The sequence below is a fragment of the Haplochromis burtoni genome, unplaced genomic scaffold (assembly GCF_018398535.1).
Source record: "Haplochromis burtoni strain Fernald_Lab_line unplaced genomic scaffold, NCSU_Asbu1 Contig_38, whole genome shotgun sequence".
Classification (NCBI taxonomy): Eukaryota; Metazoa; Chordata; class Actinopteri; order Cichliformes; family Cichlidae; genus Haplochromis; species Haplochromis burtoni.
Window position 1 is genome coordinate 1167924 of NW_024582399.1, and position 26373 is coordinate 1194296.

The 26373-nt window shown below is 43.5% G+C and overlaps 2 protein-coding genes across 6 annotated transcripts in view; both read right to left on the minus strand.

Annotated features, from left to right (window-relative positions):
- Positions 1–3759, minus strand: part of LOC102308142 (protein FAM171B) — a 14233-nt gene extending 10474 nt beyond the window's left edge. Inside the window, exons 1-4 of one of the 2 annotated variants that reach the window (XM_042219809.1) lie at positions 3676–3759; positions 3177–3586; positions 2290–2523; positions 1209–1301 (exon numbers count right to left, since the gene is read on the minus strand). In XM_042219809.1, coding sequence (XP_042075743.1) covers positions 1209–1301; positions 2290–2523; positions 3177–3375 — 526 coding nt within the window. In that variant the 5' untranslated portion in view covers positions 3376–3586; positions 3676–3759. Of the gene's footprint in view, positions 1–1208; positions 1302–2289; positions 2524–3176 lie in introns of both variants that reach the window. The other variant, XM_005920153.3, reaches the window with a different exon arrangement.
- A 3095-nt stretch (positions 3760–6854) lies between these two features.
- Positions 6855–26323, minus strand: LOC102308460 (SLAIN motif-containing protein 1). 4 transcript variants are annotated; one of them, XM_005920154.3, is made up of 10 exons: positions 24712–26323; positions 23056–23198; positions 14174–14317; positions 13887–14006; positions 11039–11188; positions 10229–10618; positions 9480–9491; positions 8844–8993; positions 8414–8735; positions 6855–7999 (listed from the first exon to the last, which is right to left on the minus strand). In XM_005920154.3, the coding sequence occupies exons 1-10, from the start codon at positions 25104–25106 to the stop codon at positions 7924–7926; spliced, it is 1902 nt and encodes a 633-aa protein (XP_005920216.1). In that variant the 5' UTR covers positions 25107–26323; the 3' UTR covers positions 6855–7923. The 4 variants fall into 4 exon arrangements, with proteins under 4 accessions (XP_005920216.1, XP_005920218.1, XP_005920217.1 ...); XM_005920156.3 differs by lacking the exon at positions 13887–14006; XM_005920155.3 differs by lacking the exon at positions 9480–9491 and having other exon boundaries at positions 24712–25625.
- Between the last annotated feature and the right edge of the window lie 50 nt (positions 26324–26373).

The following is a 26373-nucleotide window of genomic DNA, read 5'->3' on the forward strand; positions in this document are numbered from 1 at the left end:
GTAACTGTAACGGAATACAGTTACTCATATTTTGTATTCTAAATACGTAACGGCGGTACATGTATTCCGTTACTCCCCAACACTGGGCACATGTGCTTTTTAAGTCGATTCAGCCTTCTGCACATTTGTTACACATCTGCAAGCCGCTTTGCAAACCACTTCCACAACAGCTCCTCCTTTTAAAGGTGTAATTGAATCTTCTCTTTACTCAAATAATCTTTACAAGTGACTTTAGTTCAACTAAAGTCACTTGTAAAGTAGCCACATACAGCTCAGTTTGGTCTGCTGTTTCAATCTATCGATTTAACTGTGAAGCAAACTAGCTAAAATGAACCCTCACTGGGTAGTTGATCTTACAGTCAGTATGTTCACTTTACTAATGAAAGTCTTTTCAATGTAAAGAAGAGGGGCCCTGCCATCTACCCACTGGGTTGCTGTACACAGTGACAGAACACAAGTACATTAAAAACTGACTAAACTAAGAGCAGCCTGTGTGCAGAAAAGCAGTTTGTTTAGTTTTCTGCAGTCTGAAATCTGGAATTTGTCTTTGCTGAAGGTTGACAGCAGTGACACCTGCAGGAGTTAGCCTTAAGCAGCTTCACTACATTCATTTTAGAGAGGGAGGCATGTGTCACAGAGTTTAAATACCTGGAGTCAACCATCCCAAAGTAACAGATGGTGAACAAGAGAGTACAGGCAGGGTGGAGCGGGTGGAGACGAGTGACAGAGGGCAGCAAGAATGGAAAGGAAAGTTAAGAATATGGTTAATGGTTTGGACACAGTGGTGCTGACAAAAAGACAGGACACTGGGAGTAACCAAGGGAGACAAAAGTAGAAATGAGTACATCAGAGGGACGGTTTACTCTGGATATATTTTTACTGCTGTGCAGTAAGGCTGATGCACCAAACCAGGAACAGCAGCGCAGTGTTTGCAAACTATCCAGAGGGCTGAATCGTACCTCTGGGCAGACCGATTCCAGCCTCTGAAGCCACATGTTTAGACACCTCTGGTTTCGTCTCAGTGTCTCTGCCAAGTGTGTCCACTTTACACTGTCAAACACACTCAAAAGCCTACTTAAAGCAGTGTAAATTGAATACTAAAAGCCTAAACACAGTGTGTGTGTGTGTGTGTGTGTGTGTGTGTGTGTGTGTGTGTGTGTGTGTGTGTGTGTGTGTGTGTGTGTGTGTGTGTGTTTGTAGGAACTCACCAGGTACCTTCCCGGTGATGAGCACGGAGTCTTCATACAGCCAGATGTTCCCCTGACTGTGAGGTAGCAGCAGCAACGTGACAGAGGAGAAAACTGCCAGAGAACAAAGAGAAAGATCAGGAGCCAATCACAAGTACAGAAGAACAACAACGATCTGTCAAGTTTTCATGACCTATAACATCTGCTGGTGTGTTTGTTTGTTGGTTTGGTAGCTTGTAGAGCTACAAATCCAACAGCAGAGGGCGTCCAAACATTGGAGCACAGCAGAGTTCAGCTGTCTGGCTCAGCACCACAAAAGGGAGGCGTCTCTGCTAATGCAACTGTTCCCCCCACCCTTCCTGCATTTTCTCCTCCATAACACCTGCTCCCCACTTCCCTTTGAATCACCACCTGCTCCCTTGCCCCTTCTCCACACTAAGGCCAGCAGAATAAAAACATCTCCACCACCCCCCTGCTCTGGCAGGACAAAGACACTTTGCTGAGACAAGCATAGGTCTCATGCCGGCCTGAGGCAGACACCTCGACTCCAAGAGCGATCGATGAGGCGAGCACAGGACGCCACGCTCAGTTACACTCGACTGGGAACATAAATCGCCTCATCATGGACAAACCTCAGAGACAAGTTGTGTGTTGTCGCTGACACTTCATTAATCTATAATGACAATGAATAATGGACGCGAGTGTGTTTGTGTGTGTCTGAGTGTGTGGGAACTGTGCTAGCAATACTGTAAGCTCCACAGTCTTGTTTTTGTTTTTTTTACGTCACCTTTTAAAAAATTATTTACTGGTTTGGTCATTTTTAGGTTGGCAGTGAGCCCACTTTCTGAATTCTGTCTCTAAAGCACTTTAGACCAATAACAATACTCACCAATACCAGTACTGATATACCAGTATTGGTACTTGCCAATACCAATATTGGTATTGGTAATATCTGCCCTGTATTTACTTGGTAATTGAAAATTAAAATTATTTAATAAAATTCAGTGGGCTACATACTGAACTTTGAGGATAGAAATAAAGTATTGATCCAGTACTGATATCAGTAATTGTTTCGATCTGCCCACCTCTGCTGGTTACTCACTTGGTCTCTTATTGGTGCTCCAGGGGAGCAGGCTGGGCACGTAGCCTCCCATGCTGCCCAGCAGGGTCAGACCGAGGCCCGGGCTGTACGGCACCCAGAGCAGAACCTCCCCCATCTCCCCGGTCTGGGCAGAAGTCCTCAAGGTGTGGTTGACGTAGACGTCCACCGAAGCCCCCAACAGGGGCTGGCGGGTCACCAGATCTCTCATCAGGACCTTCAGGGCAAACTGAGGCTCTGCAAAGAAGATGCCAGAGGAAAAAGAGGAGATCTGGGTTGCACGTGTCCCTCCTGCGTGCTCCGTAACCTTTCTCTCGGCATGAAAAAGTGATGAGGCGAGCACTTCTGCGGGGAGGGTGGAAAAATACATCCAGGAACCGAGCGACAGCACAGAAGAGATGCAGTCTGACTTTTAAATACGAGCTTCCAGATAAACAATGCACTGTTTGCTGTTATTGACGGACACACACACACAGCCTCAGCTGTCCTTTGTGTGTTCACTAGGGACAGGATGTAAACACAGACTTTACTTACTGTATCAGCAGAGCAGCACAGGATTACCACACTCCCCTCCCTCCCTGTCTCCCATTAAGACATCACCTGCTCAGGCCAAAAAGATAAAAGCCTAATCCTCCACACCTCCATATTCCTCCTATTAATCCTATTACACTGGACTGTCTGATTCCAGTCCAGCAGTGTATCAGTGCGCTCCTGATTTCCTTATTTATTGCAGAAAGCCCCCTTTATTAACGCACCTGCACCATCAGTCATGCCCCACTGTTTCCTCTGCAGCTGATTTCCATTTTCAGTAACAATGACATCCCCCTCCTCCATCCTCCACCCCCCTCCATCCTCCAGCAAACACCCCCTTCCTCTTTGTTTATGTTTACCTGCTGATAGAGCCGAGAGGGTGGCGGCTCGGCTCGAGGCGGCGGTGTAGGTGCCGGACGGGTCTCCGGCCCCGGCCGTGAGGCCGCCGCCCTCCTCCAGTGCCGCTGCTGCCCTCGCCGCCCCATCCAGGCAGGAGATCAGCAGCAGCGACGGCAAGAAGAGGAGCAGCGGCGGTGGGTGGCGTTCAGCGGCGGGCATGGCGAGAGGGGGAGCAGGCTCAAAGACATAACGGACCGCGAGGAATCGAGCTCTGGAGCGGGGAGCGCGATCACCGAGGCCTCGTCCCTCCCTCCCTCCGTCTGTGTGTCTGTCAGGGTTCCTGTGATGCTGGTGCCGAAAGAAGGAGGAGGCACCCCGCGGAGAGGAGATGCGCTGGTGCTGAGGCTGGGCGTGTGGGGCCGAAGATCGTCTATATAAACCGAGATGTCTCACTCTGTTAGAGGAATGCGTGCAGTAATCGAGATTAAGCAAAATGAGGGCGTGTATCAGTAAACATACCCGGAGCAGAAGCACTGCCGCTGTTTTCTAACGTTTCATGGATGTTACTGTCTGACAAGAGTCTCTGCTGTCCGCGGGAAAAGTGTCAGAGTGAGCGCTCCTCTCTCTGCGTCATCTCTGATGAGACCCAACATGCTGTTACATCATCGGGGTCTGCGCGGCCCTCTGTCGGTAAACTGGGGACTCAACACTTCGGATCATACAGGGAATTCTTTATACTTTGCTATGTACATCTTTAAAAGGATCACCTGTGTTCACTGACTTTTTTTTCCAAAGAAATACACTAAACCCAGTCCATAAAGATCCTGAAACACTTCAGCGCTGACCATAAACCCCAAAGGAGAGCATTAAAAAAGCGCCCAATGTTTTTAGAAGGTTCGGGTTTTCTCAAAGATTCAGAGAGTCTAAAAAAAAAAAATTTAAGGTATGACAGCAAAATAACTCTTAACCTCTGGGTTTATTTAAAAGTCTCACTTTGGATGGAAGGATCTAACAAGTTTAGAATTTTTGAGGTGTCTCCTACATTTTTGAAACCCATCATTCTGAGGAAAAGTCTGACAAGCTTTCAGAGAGAGCTTCTCATCAGATTTCTGAGGCTGATGCCATGGAGTAATGAATCAAGACCACTACAGTGCAGGGTGATACTGACAGTGGGTTCACTCCTATAATAATTTTTATGATCTTACACCCAGTTGAAGGACTTACCAACACTAAGGAACACGGCAAACACTTGAATTAAAAACAGGCAACAGCCTTTAATTTATTTAAAAAGAAAAAAAGAAAAAAAAACGACCCAAATATAACAAGAGAAATACAGAAATTATTGAACTGTTGAAGATATTTCAAGAAAGTCATGGAAATTCATCACCCAGGTTTTCACAGGTTCAGATTTTCACTTATATTTGAATTTTCAAAACATTCAGCTTTTGATTTCATCAGCCTCCCCTCATTTCTTTATATTTTGCTTTCAAGGAGTTCAACTTTCTGGTCAGTTTTCAAAGTGCTCTTGAGCAGTTCTCCAGCTTTCTGAAGATCTTTTACTGTGTTTATTTGTGCATTTGCTGCTTTTTCACTCATTTTCAGTCGTTTTTGTTATGCCACTTATCACTCAAGCATAAAAAGGCTCCTAAGTCACAGGATGAGCCAGTGTTGTTTCTACACATCTTTAGGCACTTTTTTAAGCAGCCTGTAACAAAAACACATCATTTGTTCCAATTTCTTTGAATCTATGAAAAATACAAAAAAGGACACAAGTCATGTCCTTATAGAAAGAGTAAAGAATCTGACACAGGACCTGATAGATTCATCTGGACCTTCAGCTGATCATCTATTGTTCCTCATCAGAAATGGTCTCAGTGGCTGTCAACAAGCCATTCTTAAGGAAGGGAAACGGAGAGAAAAGGCTGAGGTATGAAAATTATGAAAATCATCTAAAGGTAGAAACACCCAAAGAAGAGCTTTGAATGTCCTTCAAGAAGCCTGGAGAACTATTCCTGAAGACTACTTAAAGACATGACAAGAAAGCTGCCTAAGAGAGTTTGCCTTATTTACTGTATTTACATGTATGTTTAAAAACGTGATTTATTTAAATCATATCAAAATACAGAGAATTATTTAAGTAATTGTTCTGGTGACTTCTGTTGATCACACTGCTGCCCTGTTACAAGATAACTGCCCTCTAGTGGTTACTATCAGGAACTACAACACTGCATGTACATGATCGTTTAAAAAACTTCAGGCTTTATACGCAAATACTGACATCAACAGTGAAACTGAGTGGAGCCTATCGCTGCTGACCCAAAGTCTGACTAATTAATGATAATTCTACAAGCTGTAACGGACGTACTCTCTCTGGTTATTTTATTAGGTACACCTACTACTGTGTGTGTGTTTAAGTGATGCTCAGCTCAGTCCAAAGAAAATGTCCTCTAGATCTTTACACCACCAGCAGCTTGAAGCAGTCTGGCCATTATCTGACATCAACAGGGATCTGCTGCTCACTGGACATTTTCTCTTTTTCAGACCAGTCTCTTCAAACTCTAGAGACAACAGATCTTCACGCAGACAAACAACCATGTCACATTCAAAGTCACTAAAACTAAAATGAGAAAACAGTCAGGTGTCACAATAAGATGCCCCACAAATTATTTGTGTCAGTAAAATCTTTTACTGACACAAAATCCGCCACAAGACAGAGGAGAACACCACAGGGATAAACCCTGCAGGCCTGACAGCAGGTGTATCACTGCTCCTGTTTTCCACCTGGACAGTGTTTACATTGCAATCTGCCTTTGTGACAGTCATTAGCACCCTCACTAACACACAAAACAACGACTACATAACAAACTAAATGTCACAAATCTCTCATCTCTCGCTACCTTTCTCTCCAATTCGCTCGCTCTGTCTCGCTGCCGTCACTCTCAAAACTTTCCCCTCTTCCTAAACAACCAAATCCCACGTTTTTTTTTCCTCTTCAAAGTTGATTGACAGGGTACATTTTTCCACCAACAGGAAAGAGTTGGCTTTTTTTTGTCTTTACAGTTTTCGGACTGTCCTTAGACAATGCTTTCGTCTTTTTTCATTTCTTCTTTCTAGTATATAGAAAAAGTCATCGCTTATATATATTTTTTCATATCTCTGGATTTAGTGGCCTTTACTAAAAATTTCAAAACTGGTGTATACTTTGAAGTCCAAACTTTCAACACGAGCTGAAATAGAGACTCAGCGTGGCTGCAGCTTGTTTTTATGTCAGCTTAAATCAGTCATGTGATTTGGAGGTGCGCACACAGAGGGTTAATAACACTCACCTTCATTCCATTTCCAGACTGTAACAACCAAGCACCTGTGTGAAATCTTAAATGCCCATTGTGCTCTGGCACAATCATAGGCATCGGTTGCTACTGAAAACAAGAAATAACACCATGAGCTGAACCTGTTAATGGTGGTGGTGTGAAGCAGTGGGCAGCCACCAATGCAGCGCCCGGGGAGCAGTGTGTAGGGACGTTACCTTACTCAGGCGTACCTCAATGTAGCCGTTCAGTGGAGTCAAACCCCTGCCGGGGCCATTAAAATATTATACCACTAGGTGGCAGCGTTGACCATTTCCACAATTTAAGTGATGCTGAAGAAGTCTGCTCCACTTTGTTACAGTGTTTCACTCATGCAAACATAAAAACAGCTTTAATTTAGAATATTTTATTAAAATGCTCACTCATTCGGTCTATCACAGTAACAAAAGTGTCAGGGTTTTGTGAAATGTGCCGTGGTCAAATATTACAAACAGACGGTGCTACATTAGGCTGCGTGTTAACTGTGAAACATCCCCAGAACGTTTTACTAACAGCCGTTTACTCACTTTAAATCCATAAAATCAAATACAGATATATTAAAAAAAGAAGTGCAAGTGTTAGTAAACAGAACAAAAAAGAAACAAAGTTGAGAGATTTTATACAAAAGTGCAACAAGAACCGTTTCCTCTTATCGGTCAGACAGTTTTAAAGTGTTAATATGCACAAAACTTGTGTAAACATTCAGATATTTTGGTCAAGCGTCATGTTTAAAATCAAATATCGGATCAATTAATATATATGTATGCACACTTAATAGTTAGATTTGTACACGAATACGTCATTTATTACGTTTATTGTAAAAACTGGAGTAATTGTACCCAAATGCACAGGGACTGATTAAACTTTAGCAGCATTGTGGGCGCTCGTTGCCACAGGGAAAAATCTCCTGATTAGTCAAAATTATTTATTTATTCAAAATAAATGTGATATAAACAAACACACACAGCATCACGAGGCTCATTAAAAAAAACCCAAACAAACTGGCAGCCCTCTTCAGCGGGTTAGTATTACTGGTACCCATCAGCCAGCGGTTTATTGCACAAGAGCAGCAGGGAACAGCGCCCCCTTGGCACAGACCACACTCGTCGATTGTGAAGCAGTCAGTGAATTCAAGGGCTGACGTGCAAACGCAGATTAAGAAAACCCGACTTCCCCGAAGAAATTCTGCATAGACTCTGAGAGATCGGTTCACAAAGACCCTCGGCCGACCTTTCTATGCAGGATCTCAGATTTAAGGTCATCAACAGTCACTTTTTTTGGTCAGAAACCTTTCAGCATCTCCACGGGCAAAAACAAAACAAAAAAAAAAAAAAACAACCCTTGATGCTGAAGTGCAGCGAGTCGCCCCAACCAGCGGGGTGTTGCTGCCACTACTGCGCCGCCGCAAACGCCACGTCCATCAGTAGCAGCCGTCTCGCCAGGTGCTGTCGCGGAGGGCACTGAAGGTGGACAAGCTCTTTGGAGGAGTCAGTAAACTGAGGGAACAGGAGGACGACTAAAGTCAGAGGACAGACAAAGACATGATGTTCCACAACAGGTAAATCTAACAGACATTCGCTGGAGCCACATGTCTCAGGAACCCCACCAGTGCGGTGTGGATGACGAGTAACACTCGGTGCTTTGCCTCATTTCAAACTTTTAGTGCGAGTCCAAATGAATCTAATACCATGTGCTCCAGTGTTTGATGAGAGTTGTTGCTTCAAATGAACAAATTACACAGTACTCTTTATTTTTAAAAAGTAATCCATTATTTTACACATTTACTGACTATAGTCCAATGAGGTAGGTTTGTGTTACTTCAGATTGCGCAAGCGCGCGCGCGCACACACACACACACACACACACACACACACACACACACACACACACACCTTCTTTTTAAAGTTTACCTTCGTGCTGGTTGGGCCACCTTGCTGCGGGGGGTGGAGCTTGTGGTACCAACAAAGGAGGCAGGGCGGGGCAGGCTGCTGCGTGCAGTGTTTGAGGTGGTGGGTGTCCCTGCAGGTTTACTAAGCAAAGGGATCCCGCTGTTGGCCCCACCCCCCCCACTGCTGTTCAGATTAAGAGACTGGAGACTGATGGAGGTGGGCATGGAGGCGGAGCCCTTGATAGTGGGACTGACGTAGGCAGTGGCCTTCAGAGGTGGCCGTGACAATGAGGTGAAGTTCCCGACACTCTGGACTCTGTTTTGGAGTTGGCCTGGAGAGGGGACTGAAGACGAGAGGAGACAAACTGAAGTTAGTAAACTTACTTGGCTGGCGGCGAATGAATTTTTGGGTGAGCTGTCCCTTTAATTAGAGAAGACAAGCAGCGTCTTACTGGAGGACTGCAGTCGAGCCAGTCCGCTGGACGAATCAAAGCTCTGGCTGTTACGAAGCAAAGAAGGGGAAGCACTGGGATTGGCTGGTATGGGCACACTGGGCATGCTGGGAGCTCTGACGAGGTTAGGCATGCTCCTCCGCAGCTTATCTAACACAGACAAAAACAGCCAACAGATTTAAGGCGTCCAGAGCTGCGTCAGGCCAGATTAATAAAGTTATCTGCAGAGTCTGCAAACAGAGAAGCTTCCAAACAAAAACACAGAGACAAATAGAAACCTTCAGATGCCGAACTATTTTTAAAGATGCCTCAAAGCAGCCTCTGATCTTCTTTATACTGCTAACAGTTTCCAGCCCCCCACAGTCAGATATACACTCCTAACTTGTAATCCCATCAAACTCTCGGAGTCTCCGCCTCAAAATGGAAACACATGCCAGCCCAAGAGCTTTAAGAGCAGTTGTACAAGAGGATTAGAAAGAGTTTATGAAGCAGGTAGAGCGTCAGCGAGGTCAGGACCAAGACACCGTCACAGTGTTAAAGGGGCGAGCTTCACAATTAGAAGAAAAAAAAATACTCAAATTAATGTTCAGAGATGATGTATGAGGTTAGATATACTGAACCATGTTATTGACTTACTCTCATATTCGGCTGGAGGCCATGATGAAGTTTTCCCCCCAAAACAACATGTCCAACGTCATACACGTACACAGCAATACACACAAATATCACACGCACAAAACATAAACACAGAGATAATTTATATTAGCATTCTTCAAAGCATTAATAGGTACTGATTCTATCAAAAGATCATCAGTAGTTTTAATCCATGTCTGCTGATGGATGGAAATACCTTCTAGTGCCAGATTCTTAAAATCAGGCTTTGGTTCATCCTCATTAAAGGACTACACTCTGAGATTAAAGGTACAGTCAGGCTTTCAGCTTATTTAATAGACAAAAAAATAGAAAAGGAGAAAAAGAGGTGATATACCCATAAATTTGGAGTAACGTGTGTGTGTGTGTGTGTGTGTGTGTGTGTGTGTGTGTGTGTGTGTGTGTGTGTGTGTGTGTGAGAGAGAGAGAGAGATTTGTACATGTATATTCTGATAGACATTCATTTTTGATATTGTTATAAGCTAATGTTAGGCTCGAGTGTCCTTAAAAGTCACTTACAATTTGATTACATTCTCACAACGTATTAGAGTTTAAGTGTCTGAGATCAAAAGTGTTAGATCCACTTTCATGAAAGTTTCACTAACACCAGCTATTCTTCTGGTCTCTCAGGAAGCAGAAGACCAGAAGAATGAGCTGAAAGGGAATCTGTTCCTTGATAATTCCGCACAACAGCCTTGTTTCTTTATTTAGATCAAGTTTCCCCCTTTCCTCACCTGAACCTGGTCTGAAGCACTGTTGCTCGGCTGCGCAGGTGCTGCCCACTCCCAGCCCCAGCCCCAGCCCAAGACCCTGAGACTGGGCTTGGAGCACAGGTTGAACGGCGAACCCAGCGGAAGGGTACGGGGGGGTGGAGGGGGTGGAAGGAGGGGTGCACAGGGAACTGGTGCTTCTTCGCCAGTCTCGGATGCTGGAGAAAGTGTGGGAGTGGGGCAGGCGGGTGAGGCGTGGCTGTGGTGGCGGCAGGAGACCGTAGTCTTCGTCGTCCTCCTCGTCTTCCTCCTCCAGGTCGGGACCGGCGCTGAGCTGGCTGAGCTGGAAGGTCAAGCTCTGGCTGCGGCGGTTGGCCAGGACGGATGAGGTGCTGGCGAGGTCCTGCCTTAGACCTGGGGGAGCGAGATATGAGGACCAGCGTGCAAAACACCCACCACATACGCACACGCACACACACAGTCATCACCTCCTGGGGTTAATGAAGCTGAAGTAGCGATGGGCTCTGAGATCTGGTGCCATATGTTAAATTATTAGGATGGGGGGGGGGGAACAGTAGGGACAGACAGACGGACAGCAGGAGAAGTGAGTTGGCTCAAATGACACAGATAACCATAAAAAAGTGACCAAACAGCCAGAATGATTTCTACTGTCCTGAAATCATTTCAGAAACATCTCTCTCTGTATAAAGATTCAGATTTATAGTGCATTTTAAGCACTCTGGCAGGCGGAGCAAACAACTAACCAACAGTCTACAACTCAAATCAAAAATCAGGAAGTGCAGTCAGGGTGCAGACGGAGGTCCTGCTACTTACTCTCCTCCTGCAGCCGGGCCATAACCTGGACATCAGTGAGGTCCTGCAGCTTGTATCCCAGAGCAATGGAGTCATCCTCTGCCTCAGATGCTCCCAGGTCGCTGTCCATGGACGACTGCGGGCTGAGGGTGGAGCGCCGCAGGCTGCGACCTTCAAGTAAAAACAAGACCCAAGAAGTCAGACTTTCCTCTCCGATGTCTCACTTCATGCTGCACAGTTAAACAAATGAGGCAGGACTGCTCCGATGAGAGAAGTACCCTTCACTCTTCAGAGTGTCCTCCACATAAAGATGAGGGGTCCGGACTAATGGAGGGCGATGCTCAGCTCACAGAATTAGAGCCCATTAGGCAGCAGTGAGGCAGAAATATTAAGCCCGAGGTTACAAAAACCTCTTCACAGTTAACGATCTGCCTGATATCTGCTCCCTGCGACTGCTCTCTAAAGTAATCCCTTCCATCAGTGCCATTATTCTAATTACTTTAGTCTTATTTGACTCACACAGGCCAGGATTTCTGCACCTTTACGAGCTTCTTTAACTCGGGCCGTCTCTGAATCTTTGAAATTAACTCCTACCAATCAAGAAAGGAACATTAAAAATGTCTGTGGGTTGTGCTGAGTGACACAGGTTTCTCTGGATAGACAAGTGAGACTTTTGAGATCAGCACAATTGACATTTCCTTCACTTCCACTTTGGGCACAAGCTCAGGTAGGTCAACGGTCAGCTTCTTCAGGTAAAACAAATCCCATAATAGGTTTTTTTTCCCTCCTTCAGGTCGATGAGTTTGTCGTATTTTCTTGTGTGAAGTAATTTGTAACATGCCTTCAGGGAAGCACTCTATAAATAAAGCCTCATTAAAACTATCGCAGTGAAGTTTTAGAATATTGTTGCTGTGCAGTTTAGATCAGAGGTGCTTTTAATAAAAGGCCAGTGCTAAGTGGTTGTTCCTTCAGTGGGTAGAGTACACACCAAACGGGCTGCACCACCTACAGGAGCTGTTTGGTCATAGAAATGAGGCCATGAAGCTCCTGTCACACAGCTTTAGTGCTGATGTTAATGCCAGAGGAGGTTTGGAGCTCCGCGGTTACAAGTCAGCAATCAGTTCCCCGATCTGCAACTTTATGTGGTTCTGCTGTGGTTTCTAATTGATTCCTCTTAGCAATACCAAAACTTACAGCTGATGGTGGAATTTCTCCATGAAACTGTACAATGAGGAGAACACACCTGTTGAGAATAAGACACATTTCTGTTCTAAGGCCTTTAAAATTATTTTTCAGACTCATCTACTCTTAAACAGTCGTTCACACCGATCACACAATTTCGTAGGAGGAATTTTTTGGCATTCATTTTTTGAATCAATCTCGATTTTTGAGACTTTTCACATGCGAATAAACAGATATGACCAATCGGATCACCTCATTTGTGGTCGTAGCTCCAAAACGTGCACCGGTACCGACTACACAATGAGATGGAAACAGCAGACGTTGCTCCGGGGTTAATCGGCTCTCTCAAATTGTTTCCCCAACATCTAGACCCAACTCTCCCAACAACAGTTCAAAATGCCTCACTGACATCCTGAAATAAGTACTAAAGCAGCTGTGATACAACTTCAGCTCCCGGATCAAACCATTAAAGCGTCCCTGCTGTCGCCTGCTCATGAGAACTGGATGAACCCACAATCTCAGTTTCTTCCTTTTCTTGTTTAGAAACATCAGGACCAGCTCAATCTCACTTCACCATGACTCATGCAATGCAGAGCTTTTGGTGCATTTAAACGTTATGAGACACTTGCATATGAAAAATTGGGAATTTCGCATCGTTTTTCTAAATGCTTTCAGTGTGTAAAAGCCTTTACGCATTCTTGGAGCCGTTTTAGATTTATAGTGTACATATTATGTATTAATACAATCTGTGCTACTCTCTTATACATCAGTCTTTTCATTTCCCTTGTTTTCACTGTTTATGTAAAACTGCTGCAGTCTCACAATATAAGGTTCTCACTACGCAACTGTGGCACTTTATCCATCTTGATTATTTGTTGTTGACTATTTTTATTCCTTATCCTGCTGCTGTAATATTAATAATTTCCCTTGTGGGACCAATAAAGCATCTAACTATCACATTTAGTGCTTCAGCTGCCATAGTGTGTTCAACCTTTTCATATTTTTCCAGTATTGTAGTTTTATCCAAGCTTTCATCGGTAAGACGCTGCCAATCGTGCCTCTTTCTTGAAAGCGTGCTTATAGATAAATGAACAAACCCTGGGTTGACTGAGCCCAGCACAGAGCCCATTTGACAGCCCCGAACACATTGGTGGCACAGAGGAGGGCAGGAGGTTCCCGTTTAGGAGAGCACGTGAAAAAGGCTCATTAAAGCCAATGTCATGGAAATAAGCTTTGGGCAAACACCCACCACCACTACTTAGACCCCCCAGCAGTTATTTCTGAGCTACATTGCTCAGGATGTGAGCTCACTCCCTTCAGGGCTGAGCAGTTTTATTCCCTGCAGCTTCGCCCTCTCCTGTGTCTGGAACGCCGTTTTTTCCATTGCTAATAATGCACTTGAATCCACTTTGCCTTCAAACAGGATTCACGTGCAGCAGTGAAATGTAGTCATATAACGAGCAACAAGCAGGGGAGAGGAAAAAAAAAAGGCTGCGATGAAAATATATTCTTCAATTTCAACTTCCTACAGGAGGGAATGTTTGGAATAATGTATAAAAAGCTTGAGCATGACCCAGTTTTTTCCTCCCCCGGCACATTCGTATTCTGGTTACAATACGTATTAAATTTTTAATGTTTGTAAGGAATCAACATGTTCTTTTAAGAAGAGCAGCAAAGGAAGGCTTACTTCGGGTGAGCGGGTGAGGAAGGAAGGTGGGAGTCCTCTCAGCTACGGGGGAGAACTCCTTCCCAATGGGACTGAGAGTCCGATGGAGGAGAGGGTGGAGCGGGGAGGAGAGGGAAGGAACTGAGGCACAGAGGGAGGGGAAGCCAGTTTTGGGAGAAAAAGATGTGACAGACAGCTGATTCATGAGTGAAAGTTGCACTGATGTTCAAATCTGGACAGTACTCGAGGAAATTTAAGTCCCAGGCCAGCTGATTATGATGCTTTGAAAAAAGATAAAACATTGGTACCGTGTCTTTCAGACGGCTGAGGAGTGGAGCAGGGCTTGGTTGGAGGGGAAGCACTGATGGGAGACACTCCAGCAACTCGACTCAGAGGAGGACCGGGAGAGGAGGAAGGAGAGGGGCTGGACAGGGAGCTACGCCACCTGGAGACTGAAGGAGGGAGAAAACAAGCACAGAGTTAGCATATGTTTAATACAAACTGTTACGTTTCCCTGTCAGACATGACACACCAACTAAAAGCTGTGGGCGGATAAAGAAACAAAAGAAAGTCCCCCACACACACACCCCCACACACACACACACACACACAGGACAGTGCGTTTATAAGATTTCTGCTCTTTTCAGCGTAATTATTGGAATTTGTGAATATTCAGGAGTGCACAACAAAGCAAGTGTGCTTATCTAGAAGTCTAAGGGGAAAGTGGCCCAACTGCTCACTTTATTTACTTAGTAAATTTACATTTATAGTCTTAAACATTGGTTTCAAGTCTAATTTAATACAAGATCAGGTTTACTTTATAAATGTTAGTCCAATATAGAGAAATTAATGATAAAAAGCAGAGTATTTAGTAGTGGATACTCTGGTAATAATGACTTAAGGAGTGACTACCTCTTGATAAACAAGCCACCTCCATGTGAGTACATCGACCCATCTAACAAAAACTACCCCCCCCCCAAAAAAGACAAAAATTTATATTTTTATTTATTATACTTTTATATACAAACTATGGTTTCACATTAAGTGTGCATTATCCCAAAGGGTGAAGTAGTTTTTAGTACATGCACCATTCATGCTTTCAGTGCAGGGGTGTCAAGTCAAACATCTGGTCCAGGGGACAGAACTGGGCCACCAAACTGACCCAGTGGACAGCTTTAGAAAATGTGACACTTGGAAAGTAGAAGGATACTTGCACAAAATATTGTACTTGTCAAAAGTACAATATGTCAAAAGACTTCACCCAGGGAATGGCATACCACACCAAAGTAGGTAGAAATGTAGGCGTTCTTTACCATTAGTATTCCAACACCCAACTTTGGAGACAAAGTTAGAGAGGCAAGGCTGGAATTTATTGGACAAAGGGTGTTAAATATGGAAGAAGGGAAAGAGTTTTCATGCTATGAGGGAAACAACTGGCAGGTAGACATGTTTATCGATGAGGCAATGCTGTAACTTCATTGGTCCAGCGCACATAAAATCAAATTGGGCTGGATGGTGCCCACAATGTAAAATTAGTCTGACACCACTGATCAGTGGAAGTTACTGAGCTGACACACTCATTTATTTAAATAAAAACATTCCCATATTACATGAATGATGGGAAGATCAAACATGTTGCTAGACTGTTCAGGACCATGTAGCAAAGGCCAATACTGAGAATATGCAGCAGCTTGTTAGAATTAATACACATTAACATTTGATTTCACTCACTTCCGTCGATAGTTCGTATTTTGGTTCTGTCTCTATATAAAAGTGAAGTTCCATCATACAGCTCCAACTGCCCAATAATATTTTAGTAATAATCTTTTGGAGAATCTCTTTGACTAATTTCAGATAAACACATTGGCTTTTATTTGCAGTGCAAATTTCACATCAATCTTGTATAAAATGAAAAAGATTTCCTAACATACAAAAACATTTTTATTTTGAACAGATCATATTTCATTAACATAGGGATATACACATCCGTTATTTGGAACAGATATCTGAACTTTTCTGCCAATAAGTGCTGATTTAATCATTTTTGCCAGTGTTAGCTGCCGTAAGCCTCTTTTAGCCGGCGTTAACCTCCGTTAGCGAAACCTTGAGGGTAGCTCTAGCATTGTTAGACTTACCACACATCTGTCAGACTATGATGTGAGAATGAAGTCAGACTCTTTGTCAGATAAAAAGTTTTCAGGTCACTTGACCTTATCATTAGCTGGTGACTCTTTGAGACACTTTTTCACTGCTTTTGCAAATAAGGAACCCTTCTCAGATGACAGTACTTTATCATATCTCAACTCTGAAGCTGCAGAAATGAATTAAAATTTGTCTATGACTTCTCTTCTCGTATGTGGCCGGTCTCTAGCTACATACATAAAACAAGACTGAACAGTGTGTTCAAGGTGGCGGGCCAATATGACAAACCTGCACCTACGTATTTTTAACAGATTAATTCTAAGTTTGAGAACACAGTTTGTCGGAATACATAATTATGCACTTATAAATATATATTTATGAGCATAATATTATTGTTTTTCTGTTAAAAACGACTGACTGTAACATTTAAGCTCAGAGTCGGGTAGACGTAGAAACTAGAAGGACATCACTGAGAAGCTTTTATTTCACTTACAGTAACGACTTGTTGCCAACTCGGTTAATGTCCTTTTTACTCCACCTGTGCCTCGATAGCGCTACATCAATGAGTGCAGGAGTGGGAATAAAGGACAAACTAGAGTGTAAATGAGCCGTAGTCCTCATTTCCTCACAATGAATTGGTACTTCACACCAGCAAGCATCCAAAATGAAACATGTTAACATTTTTGGGTGTAATGTCTCTTTAAATGCCATCAGTGAATATTCTATGGGACTTAAAAAAAAAAGGGGGAAAAAAAAAATCACCATCAGTTTGACTCTTTTGTTCTTTACAGCTCAAAATCAGAGATAAAAAGACAATAACCACACAAAGCCAGACATCACAGACGTCTTTGTGCACGAGGGCAGCGCCGTGCAGCCGCTACCTCACCAGCGGTGTCTGTCACCGACTGCTCTATTCAGCAGCTCAGCGCCGAGGACAAAGCAGGATTCAACACAACAGAGACGCTCACACAATGCAGCTGTACCTGGTGCTGTGCGCCTCTCACACAAATGGCTGCTACTATTCATAGAAAGAAGAAACATGACAGCTTTGAGACACACACACACACACACACACACACACTTTTGGAATCAGAGGTGAATAAAAGAAAATACTGCTTGTGTTATTTAAAAGGTGTGCGAGTAAGGCTGGTGTCCGCACAGAGATGCGAGGGAAATCTTTCTCTCCTTTACCTGTCAATGTGAATATATAAGCATTTAGCTACGAACCTTTCATGTACACCGTTGCTATGGCAACAGCTCTTCATTTCACCACGGCAAACCTCGGGTGGGGGGAGAGAGAGCTAGTGGGCCAAGTTGGTGGGAGGATTCCTCTGCAGAGGATGGTTAGTGTGTCGAGTGGAGGTTTAACTGCTTCTGATGCAACAAGGTGCACAGCCGAGGCAACTTCAGAGGATGTATGAACATTACTCGTCATGTTCTCATGTTGTTGCTAAGGATTGTCTTATTGCACTGGAGTCACACTGGGTTAAATATTTACACTTGGGTTTTTAAGGGGTATTTATTATTTTCTTCATTATTTTATTTACGGGTTGTACGGAAGCCCCAAACGCAATTTCATTGTTCTCTGACAATGACAATAAATACTTAAATAAATAAATAAATGTAGCCGAGTCAGGGAGTCGCACTCTGTGACCCAAATATTGAGACTGCAATGGGAGGCTAGTTTAAAGCACATGGAAGGTTAGCATGTGATCAGCAATGCAGAGGTGACACTCCAGCACAGTGATCACAGCAGCTGCAATATTCCTTAAGATTTGTTTGTCAGCACTCGCACTCAGCCCATCTAAAACAAGCCTGAGTTACCGTAGAAATGTGTCTAACTGGCAACATGGCTCTCAGGAAGTAACTTGCTACAAACCAAGTGTGGCTGAAAAGATATGCTGTAATGAAATTCACAAGTATCGAGTTCTGGCTGCTACACCAAGACTTGAACAGAGTAGCTTTGAGTCACAGTTCAAAATAATCCTCATTTTATCTGATTCTAGGCCTTCAGATCATCCTCTCTGAAACAAGACAAGAGGTTAGCTCTTCCTCGCACAAGATTAAAAGCAGGTGGCTTCTGTGCCTGAGATGACCAATTCATGATGTTTCCTACTGATGTCATCATAAAGATGAGGAAAATGAAGAAAATCTAACAGAGGGAGGGGCTGTTTGATCTTGATTAAACCACAATTTGTTCTGTTAGATGCTCACAATAACCCAAAGTTCAAAGTGACATCTGGTTGCCGACTGGTTGTATTCCTGTATCAAAGCCACGCTGCCGAGCACCATGTAATTTTACAGTTAAATTGTCATCCTGCAGCAACTATGTCACTATTTGTGGAGGACTTCCTGTTTCAGATTTGTGAGTTGGGCTGGTCTCTGAATTCAAGTCGTGAATGTGAATTTCCATGCATGCAGATTTGTAATTTTTGCCAGTTTAGTGCAATTAATCACTGTATAGCAACAATGAGGTCAAGTTGTCATGCAGTTCCCAACCCTTATTGACCTCTTGTTGTTGTTTTATGGCCGTCTTGACACGCCAACGTTGCTTTGAAGACGGCAGCTGACTACGAGTGGTTTCAGACATGGTCCCCGTCTTCAAAATGACCATTTCAAAAGGCAACACGATCACAAGTTCAGTGCAGTAGCACAGTAGCAACAACTTTGTCTCCCACGACCGGTTTCCTTTGTGTGACTGTAGCATCAGGATATGTCAGACTTTGAATGTGAAGTCGTAGCTTACTTGATTGTGCGTTATAGTCATATCAAACATGGCCACCTAGAGACTGGCACCATAAATTCAGCAGGAAAAGTGCTTAGCAAGAGATGAACTGACTGACAACCAGACAGCTGGGCCCTCTTTTGCAACCATGTGTTGATCCTGGCTGGTCACTAGAAAGAAAACAGATTCAAGGCACTTTTCAATAGCACCAAACATGAGCACCAATTATTTGCCTTGGCAAACCTAAACTTTGACTTAATGATGGCATGATACCATTAGAGACTTGCTGAAACTGCATAAGGAGGCGGGGGATGCTTTTGCACAAAGAACAGGCATACATGCAGGCTTTAAATCTTGCCTCCTTTCTTTATTAATTGATTTAATCAAAAACATTACTGTCACAGTGAATTTTTGGATTGCGTTGGTGAATCTCCACTCTGCGCATCTAACAAGATTAAATTCAATGTTGCTCTTTCTGCAAGCTTTGCGGTTACAGTGTGAAGATTAGCCTTTCTACACCAACAGCCGGCCCTTGATGGAAGCAAAATTGCAGTGTAAGTGAAGTATTTCTTTGACTTTAACACTGCACATAATTACTTGATTCCTAAGTATGTGGAGGCTGAGCGGGATCGTATGCAGACGAGCGCGCCCACGCAGGTGAGTGGAGCTCCATCTCGCCTCATTAAAGGCTGCGGGCGTTAAGCTGCCTGTTCAGCTGAGGCCGTGGGAGCTGTCGCCTCCACTCACACTTCACAAGCAGCCCCATCTTACACGCGCACACACACACACACACGCACACACACACACACGCACACACACAAAACTACAAAGAGACCCATCGATTTGATGAGGACTCCGATAAGCACACGAACATCAGGACTGATGATCCTGATCTGCTTTTTCCAGGTCACCTGTCGATAAACTCCAAACACGAAATCCATTTTTACAGACCCATGAGGTAACCATGACAACACTAAGCCAAGCGGCGGCCTCACCACTGCCATCGATCCACTGGTCTGCTCCTTGCTTTAACCTGCTGGTATATTTACACCAACTTCCTGTTTTACAGATCTTTTCCGGTTGCTCAGTATCGCTAAGCGACGGCTGTAATTATGATCAGGCCCAGGTCAGCTGACCTGGGCCTGATCTGCCTAAGAAGTGCCGACGGACTGCTGAGCCCTGCAGTGCATGGATGAAGGTGAGCCGACCTCAGACTGATCACCGTGACCACAGAGTACTTAGGAAGCATTACTGAGGTGACTGCTTATCTTACTGGCTTTAAAAAGTGGATCATTTAAAAAGAGCGCTAGTGACTGTGCTGCCAGCTGTTTCCATTCATCTCCAGACCTGCTGAGATTTCACCTCTCACAGGAAATGTCTCCTGCTTCTTAAGCTGATTAAACAAATGCAGTGTCACGTTACACTTGTGCTCTAGCACATTACTGCTGCGTCTTTGCATATCAGTCCAAACACCTCCCGTCTGACCATCACAGGTTTATCTGAACAAGTTTGAGGGGTGAGATACATTTTTTTAAACAGGATTTAGGTAAAAATGTCATGCCCCTGCCTTCATATTGGTAAAAAAGGGATCACCATGATAAATTCTGGAAAACACTTTAGTGCACCAACCTTCGTTTCTTTATATATTGCTTACAAAGAGCCAGACGTTGTCATTTTCTAAAGAGTCACCAGTTCTAGAGGTTTTCTAAAGTGTTTCTTTGGACAATAGCTGCTTTTTCACACATTTTCAGTCCAGTCCTTCAGACAACAACATTTCTTTTCTTGAATCTATGAAAAATATCTGGAACTTCAGTGGATCATTTGAGACCATTTCTGATGAGACTTCAGTGAACAAACATCTCAGTGCATTCCTATTTTATTGTACTTTTACCTTAGAGTACTTTATTTTTCTATTGTCCCTTATTTTTGTGTTCAATGTAAAGCACTTTTGTCACCTATAGTTGTTTAGTATTTGCTATACAAATAAAGTTGAAATTTCGTTGTCCAAACTCCGTTTCTGCCTTCAATACTGTATTTACATGTTTCAATATAATCACTGCACCCATTTCTTATTTTACTAGCAAGATAAACAAATGAGTGGTAGCTCTTTTCTTGCTAATGGCTCCTCCAAAATAAATGGCACAGAGAAAATAGCTACACAAATATCAACAACTTTTGTGTGGCCGTTAGTTCGACTTGCAATGTTGGACTGAGCAAACTGTTCCGTCCACAAACAGTAAACCACCACTGAGAACACAACTTCTCTCATACACGATCCAAGACATGAAGATCAAGATCAAGAAACAAGCTGCTCAAGCTGAGTAAGCTGAGAAGCCAAACAAGCAGCTGTCAATCTTGATTTTCAACAGGTAACAAAAGCAGAGATGAACAAGCTCATATTTTCTGCCTGTACTGGTTCATACGGCACAATCACCAAAACAGAGTGTGAGGTTTTTCCTTCTCCTCCACCCCACGCAGTTTGCTGGCAGTTTTGTGCTAATTTCAAACAGGCAACTAAAACAAAGACCTTCTGTATGCATTTCATTTTAAAGAGATATTGGAGCAGACGAAGTTTGGCGTCATATTGTCAGAGCAATCGCACAGGTGACGTTTTGACATAAAAGGAACTGAATTAATAACCTTCTAAATACAATAACACAAAATTTCTTGTAACACAACACCGCTCAATACAAACTCAGAAAATGACCACAAGAGCAGGAAGAAGTTTCAGCTGGAAAACCTAAAAATTAATATTGTAAAATAATACTAACAACAACAACAACAACAACTTAATAAAAATAAATGGAGTGCAATTACACTTTTCTTATGCTGACATGCCGAGGCCCCAGCTGCCCACAGATGTGCTGACGTATCTAAAGTAAAGAGTCTTTACTTATTCATTACTGAATGAGTTATTACACATTGCTCAAGTAAATGAGAAGCTGGGCTGTTTTTTGTTTTTTTTAAGGGAGGGCTTTTCCATTAATTTCTATGTCTGCATTTGTATTCTTAGTACAGCTTTGCATGATTCACAGTATCAAAATAATCCTCTTATCTCATTATGTCCTTAAAGCTAGCTTTCTTCTGGTTGGATGGTTCTCACAAACAGAAGCTTTTGACAGCGAGTGGGTGGGGCTTGTACCTGCTCAGTATTATCATACTGGTGTGAAAAAATAAATGATTCAAATGTGTCTGCGTGTCATTTTGAAACTCATGCTCAAACGCTGACACAGTTTTAAGGAATTCATCCACACTGAACAAAAACCAGTGTTGACAAATTAATCTGCTGAACCCAGGGACTCATCTCATCAGTAATACACTATACTGCCAAAAGTATTCACTCATCCATACAAACTATTGAATTCAAGTGTTCCAATCACTTTAGTGGTCACAGGTGTATAAAAATCAAGCAGCTAGCCTGCTTGTACAAGCAAGCTCCATAAAGACACAGAGGAGAGAATTTGGTGTAGAAGAACTTGACTGGCCTGCACAGAGTCCTGACCTCAACCCGACAGAACACCTTTGGGATTAATTCGATTGCAATCTGTGAACCAGGCCTTCATCCGACTGTACTTCTGCAAGAATGTTCAAAAATTCCCATAAACGCTCCTGAACCTCAGTTGAAGCTGTTGTGTCTGCAAAGGGCCGACATCATATCAAACCCTAAGAATGGGAGGTCACTTAAGTTCAGATGTGTGTGAAGGCAGATGAGTGAATACTTTTTGCAGTGTAGTGTATTTGTGCTCAACACATTTCTTTCTAACAAGCCAGCAGCTGTGCTGTGTGCAAGATCTGTAACACCAACACTTCCTCCTGGCCAGCATTTGTGTTGTGAGAGACAGTAGGGGCGTGTGAGGTAGCGAGCGCTCTTGTTTTTGGCAAGACACTAAAAGCTGTGTACATCAGTTTTAAAATAGCCTGGAGGCAAGCGGCACCCTGCAAACTAATCCGCTGCCTCAGCCTTTGGTTTTAGCATGCACTGAACAACAGAACTGCGGGGACTTCAAGCTCTGAAATGCTCCCAAGATAAAGATGCATTTTATTAAGAGAAACCGTCTTGAGAAACACCCACAGGCTGAACTCCAAGTTAATGAGGAAGAAACTCCCACTCTTCACTCATCTACTCAGAGAAATATCAGACTTGATCATCTTTCTTGCAGCAGTAGCTACAGCAGTGCTCCCAGCAGCAACTTAATCGTGTGGCTCGTGTCTTCTTTTGCACCATTGACCTGCACAGCCAGGTGTGTGCAATCCAACCTCCCTTGGGGCAGTCAGAGTCGTTTTCTCTACACACAAATTACAAACAAACCAGTTGACTCGCACCTTGCTCTAGCCGGAGGGACAGCGACCTTCTGGCGGCCTCCACCTCCGATTTGGGGCTGTCCAGAGCCTGCCGGCACCACTGCAGCGGTGTGAGGGCGTCGCTCGTGGTCTCCGACCTGTGGTCCTTTGATGACACATATAACCTGGAAAGAGAAGCAAGAGTGAACTAGACTTCTACAACTTCTATGAGCTCTGATAGGAGACTCTGGCCAATCCCAGATCTTTCCAAACATGATCAGGGGAGCAGTTTAAGAGACTACAAAGAGCTGGACAGTGTGTACACTGTGGTGGGGACAAATCTGGGAAAGCCAAACTCAAAGGTCAACAAACACTTACTCTGTAGTAAGGTGCTTGAATGCTCATTCATTCTGAAAGCCAACTGGAGCTTTACTTATTTAGCCTATAAACCAAGTAGTCCATCCTAATGTTTCAGGGCGTAGAGATGATGTTACTGCCCAACAAACAGTTCAAAACCAAAGAGTGTGTTTGTGTAACTCTGAGAAAAGCGGTAAAAGCTCACATTTGAGATGGCAAAACAAGAAAACACAAATTACTGCCACTGTTTTGCCCAAGTTTGTGCTTGAAAGACATCTAAAACCAGTACTTAACAATGCCCACATGAGAATTTCCTCCTTTTCTGTCATAAGAAGCTGTGGTCAGGCATTTACATACACAGGCCTGTTAACTTGTTATCCATCATGATCGATTACACCTGGTAGTGTCTCTTTGCGACTATTGAAATATATAGACAAATATTACTCTTAATGCCATCTTCCTCTTTTAAAACTTCTCCTGTTTCATGTCAACATCCTCCTCACTACATATCTAGCCTTAATCACGTGGCTATTCTTTTAACTCAACTCTTAGCTGTTGAATACAGATAACCAACTCAATCTGGATAATTCAGTGCTGTGACATACATATATAATCTCTCAGCACACAGTCCCTGACAGATCGCACTCCAGACTCCATCGTTCCTTTTGCGCCACCAACTCGTTTCCTCCTGAGTCAGAGAAATCTGTCTCCCACTCAGTTTGAAGGTGGTGTCAAGCCTTTTTAGAAGCAAGGAAGAGGCTCAAACAGAGTGGATCAGATTATTCTGACAGCCCGGATGCTGCTGCTCTGTGGGCAACATGGAAGAAGCTGAATTATAGATTAAAACCCCGGCTGACATCAGGTGAGAGTGTGACCTGAAGGGGACTGAGTGCACACCCACACATGGAGATCTGTCATATCTATCTATCTATCTATCTATCTATCTATCTATCTATCTATCTATCTATCTATCGCTACAAGTGAAAAAAATGACCACTTGTATTAGTTAAATGCAGCCCTGGGTCACTTCCTGTTTATGAGTTTGCACAACACCTCACAAGCTGTGACAAAAATCAGCAAAAAATTTCACTTCCTTAATTTGATTTGGTCCTCTCTGCAGCCACTCCACAGCAAAACACAAGAAGTGTTTCCCTGAAGCTTTAAAGGCAAGTGGCAGCACATAAGTAGGGCCTGACTAACTTCAAGGTGTGTGTGGCTTTGTTGGGGCACTGCAGAGGGCTGGAGCAGCTGAAAACAAAGCTTTAAAATCCCACATTTCAGTTAGAAATCACATACAACATGACTGAGCAACATATGGTTGGAAATGCAGTGTGCACTTACCAGGTTTCATCAGACTCCTCTGAGCAGCTCAGGGAATTCAAATCCAGAAGCTCCAGCTCGTCCAGAACCGACGGCTCGGATGCATCCTCCTCCTCCTCGTCGTCCTCCTCCCTCGCAGCAGCAGCCGCTCCATCCCTGCCGCTGTGCGGGTGGAAATAGTCGAAAGGCTCCTCGGGGGCAGAGAACGAGCCCAAGGACGAGTGGCACAGCAGGGTGGGCAGCGGGCTGGGGAGGCAGTATCCGCCGGCGCCGGCTCGGGTGCGCAGCTGCTCGTTCTGCCGCTCCAGTTTGCGCACCAGCTCCTGCAGCTTCTTCACCTCCAGCTCGGCGTTCAGGGTGTTGCTGTTGCAGTCCACCTCCGTCATGATCGCGGGGTTCAGCACGGCCGCCTCCATTGGAGCAAAGAAAAGCACACGAAAAGACCACAATACCAGCCGCCTTCACCTCTACCTCCACCTTAAACCACAAATGGAGGACAGGTAGGGCCAAGCTGCTGCTGCTGCGCCCTCAGACTGCTTTCTGTATTCGGCAGCGGTAGTAATCTGTCTAGTACGCCTGTCTGGACGTTCACCCAATGGGAGACTACATAACTCCCCCCCTCCCTCCGACACATTTACACACGTACCCCTCCCTCTGTTCCTCTCCCGGCACTGATTACAGGTAGATGGTGCACCTGTCAGTCTAAAATGTGGGCTAATGTCCAACACACCTAACCGTAAACATATGACATTTAATTTTTTCATGCTGTAACACATTTCTATATTCTGCTTCACTCAATGCAAACACACTGCCTCAGTTAATATTTACTTATAAGCTTTTAACTAATTAATGATGTTATTTTATAATGAGATTAAGTTATAATTAGCAACAGACGGTCACACATGGCAGGCATTTGTGAAACTTTGGCGACATCTAGTGGTTGAAGTGAGGGATATATCAAATTAAATATATATTATTTAATAACAGAAATAAAACAGAAAAAAAGCCTACGTTCGTCCGGTTCTGCCTTTGACCTTTATCGGCAATATGTCGATAAAGCAATATGTTTTTTCACTCTAGAGACTAAATTATTGATAAACTATCGAATTCGTCAATTTATTTATTAATAAAAAAAACGTTACTTAGTAGAAATCACCACAGTCACCCCAAGCTAATTTGTATTTCACCGTTATTAGCATACACTCCCGAAAACACCCGGCTGCTCCGAATCCACGAAGGCAGTGCCCGAGCGTTAGTGTTGCACTGTGGGTAATGTAGGCCATAGATTTTGACAAAATAAAACGTAAAACGCGGAATAAAATCATATCTGGTTCTACTGCAGGTTGTTGGTAGCATATTTTATTTGATTAATTTGATTAGTAGATTTGTTTATATAAAAACTTTTTTTAAACACATCACCACAGTTGACTTGATTCAATCTAAAAAAAATTCTTAGTTTTGCTTCAAAAACTGCACAGTTTGCCGTAAAATTGTTACTCCTGCCTTTAAAAAATACAAAAAAAACAAAAATTAGCCTCGAGTCTTTAACATTTACTATAAAATAATCTCACACTATGGTGAACATAGGTACCTACCCTACTACCTAAGAAGGTATTTGAAAAAAAAAAAAAAAAAAAAAAAAAAAAAGGAAAATTGTTTAAATTGTATTAAAAACAAACAAAC

What these genes read in the sequence shown, in the direction of transcription:
- LOC102308460 (XM_005920154.3), bottom strand. Translation starts at nt 25,106, where the DNA reads ATGGAGGCGGCCGTGCTGAACCCCGCGATCATGACGGAGGTGGACTGC. An exon ending in TCCTCACCCGCTCACCCGAA is followed by an intron (nt 11,189 to 13,886) that starts GTAAGCCTTCCT and finishes TTTTACTTGAAG; the next exon opens with GTCGCAGCCTGCGGCGCTCC. An exon ending in GTGGCCCAACCAGCACGAAG is followed by an intron (nt 8,000 to 8,413) that starts GTAAACTTTAAA and finishes CTGTTCCCTCAG; the next exon opens with TTTACTGACTCCTCCAAAGA.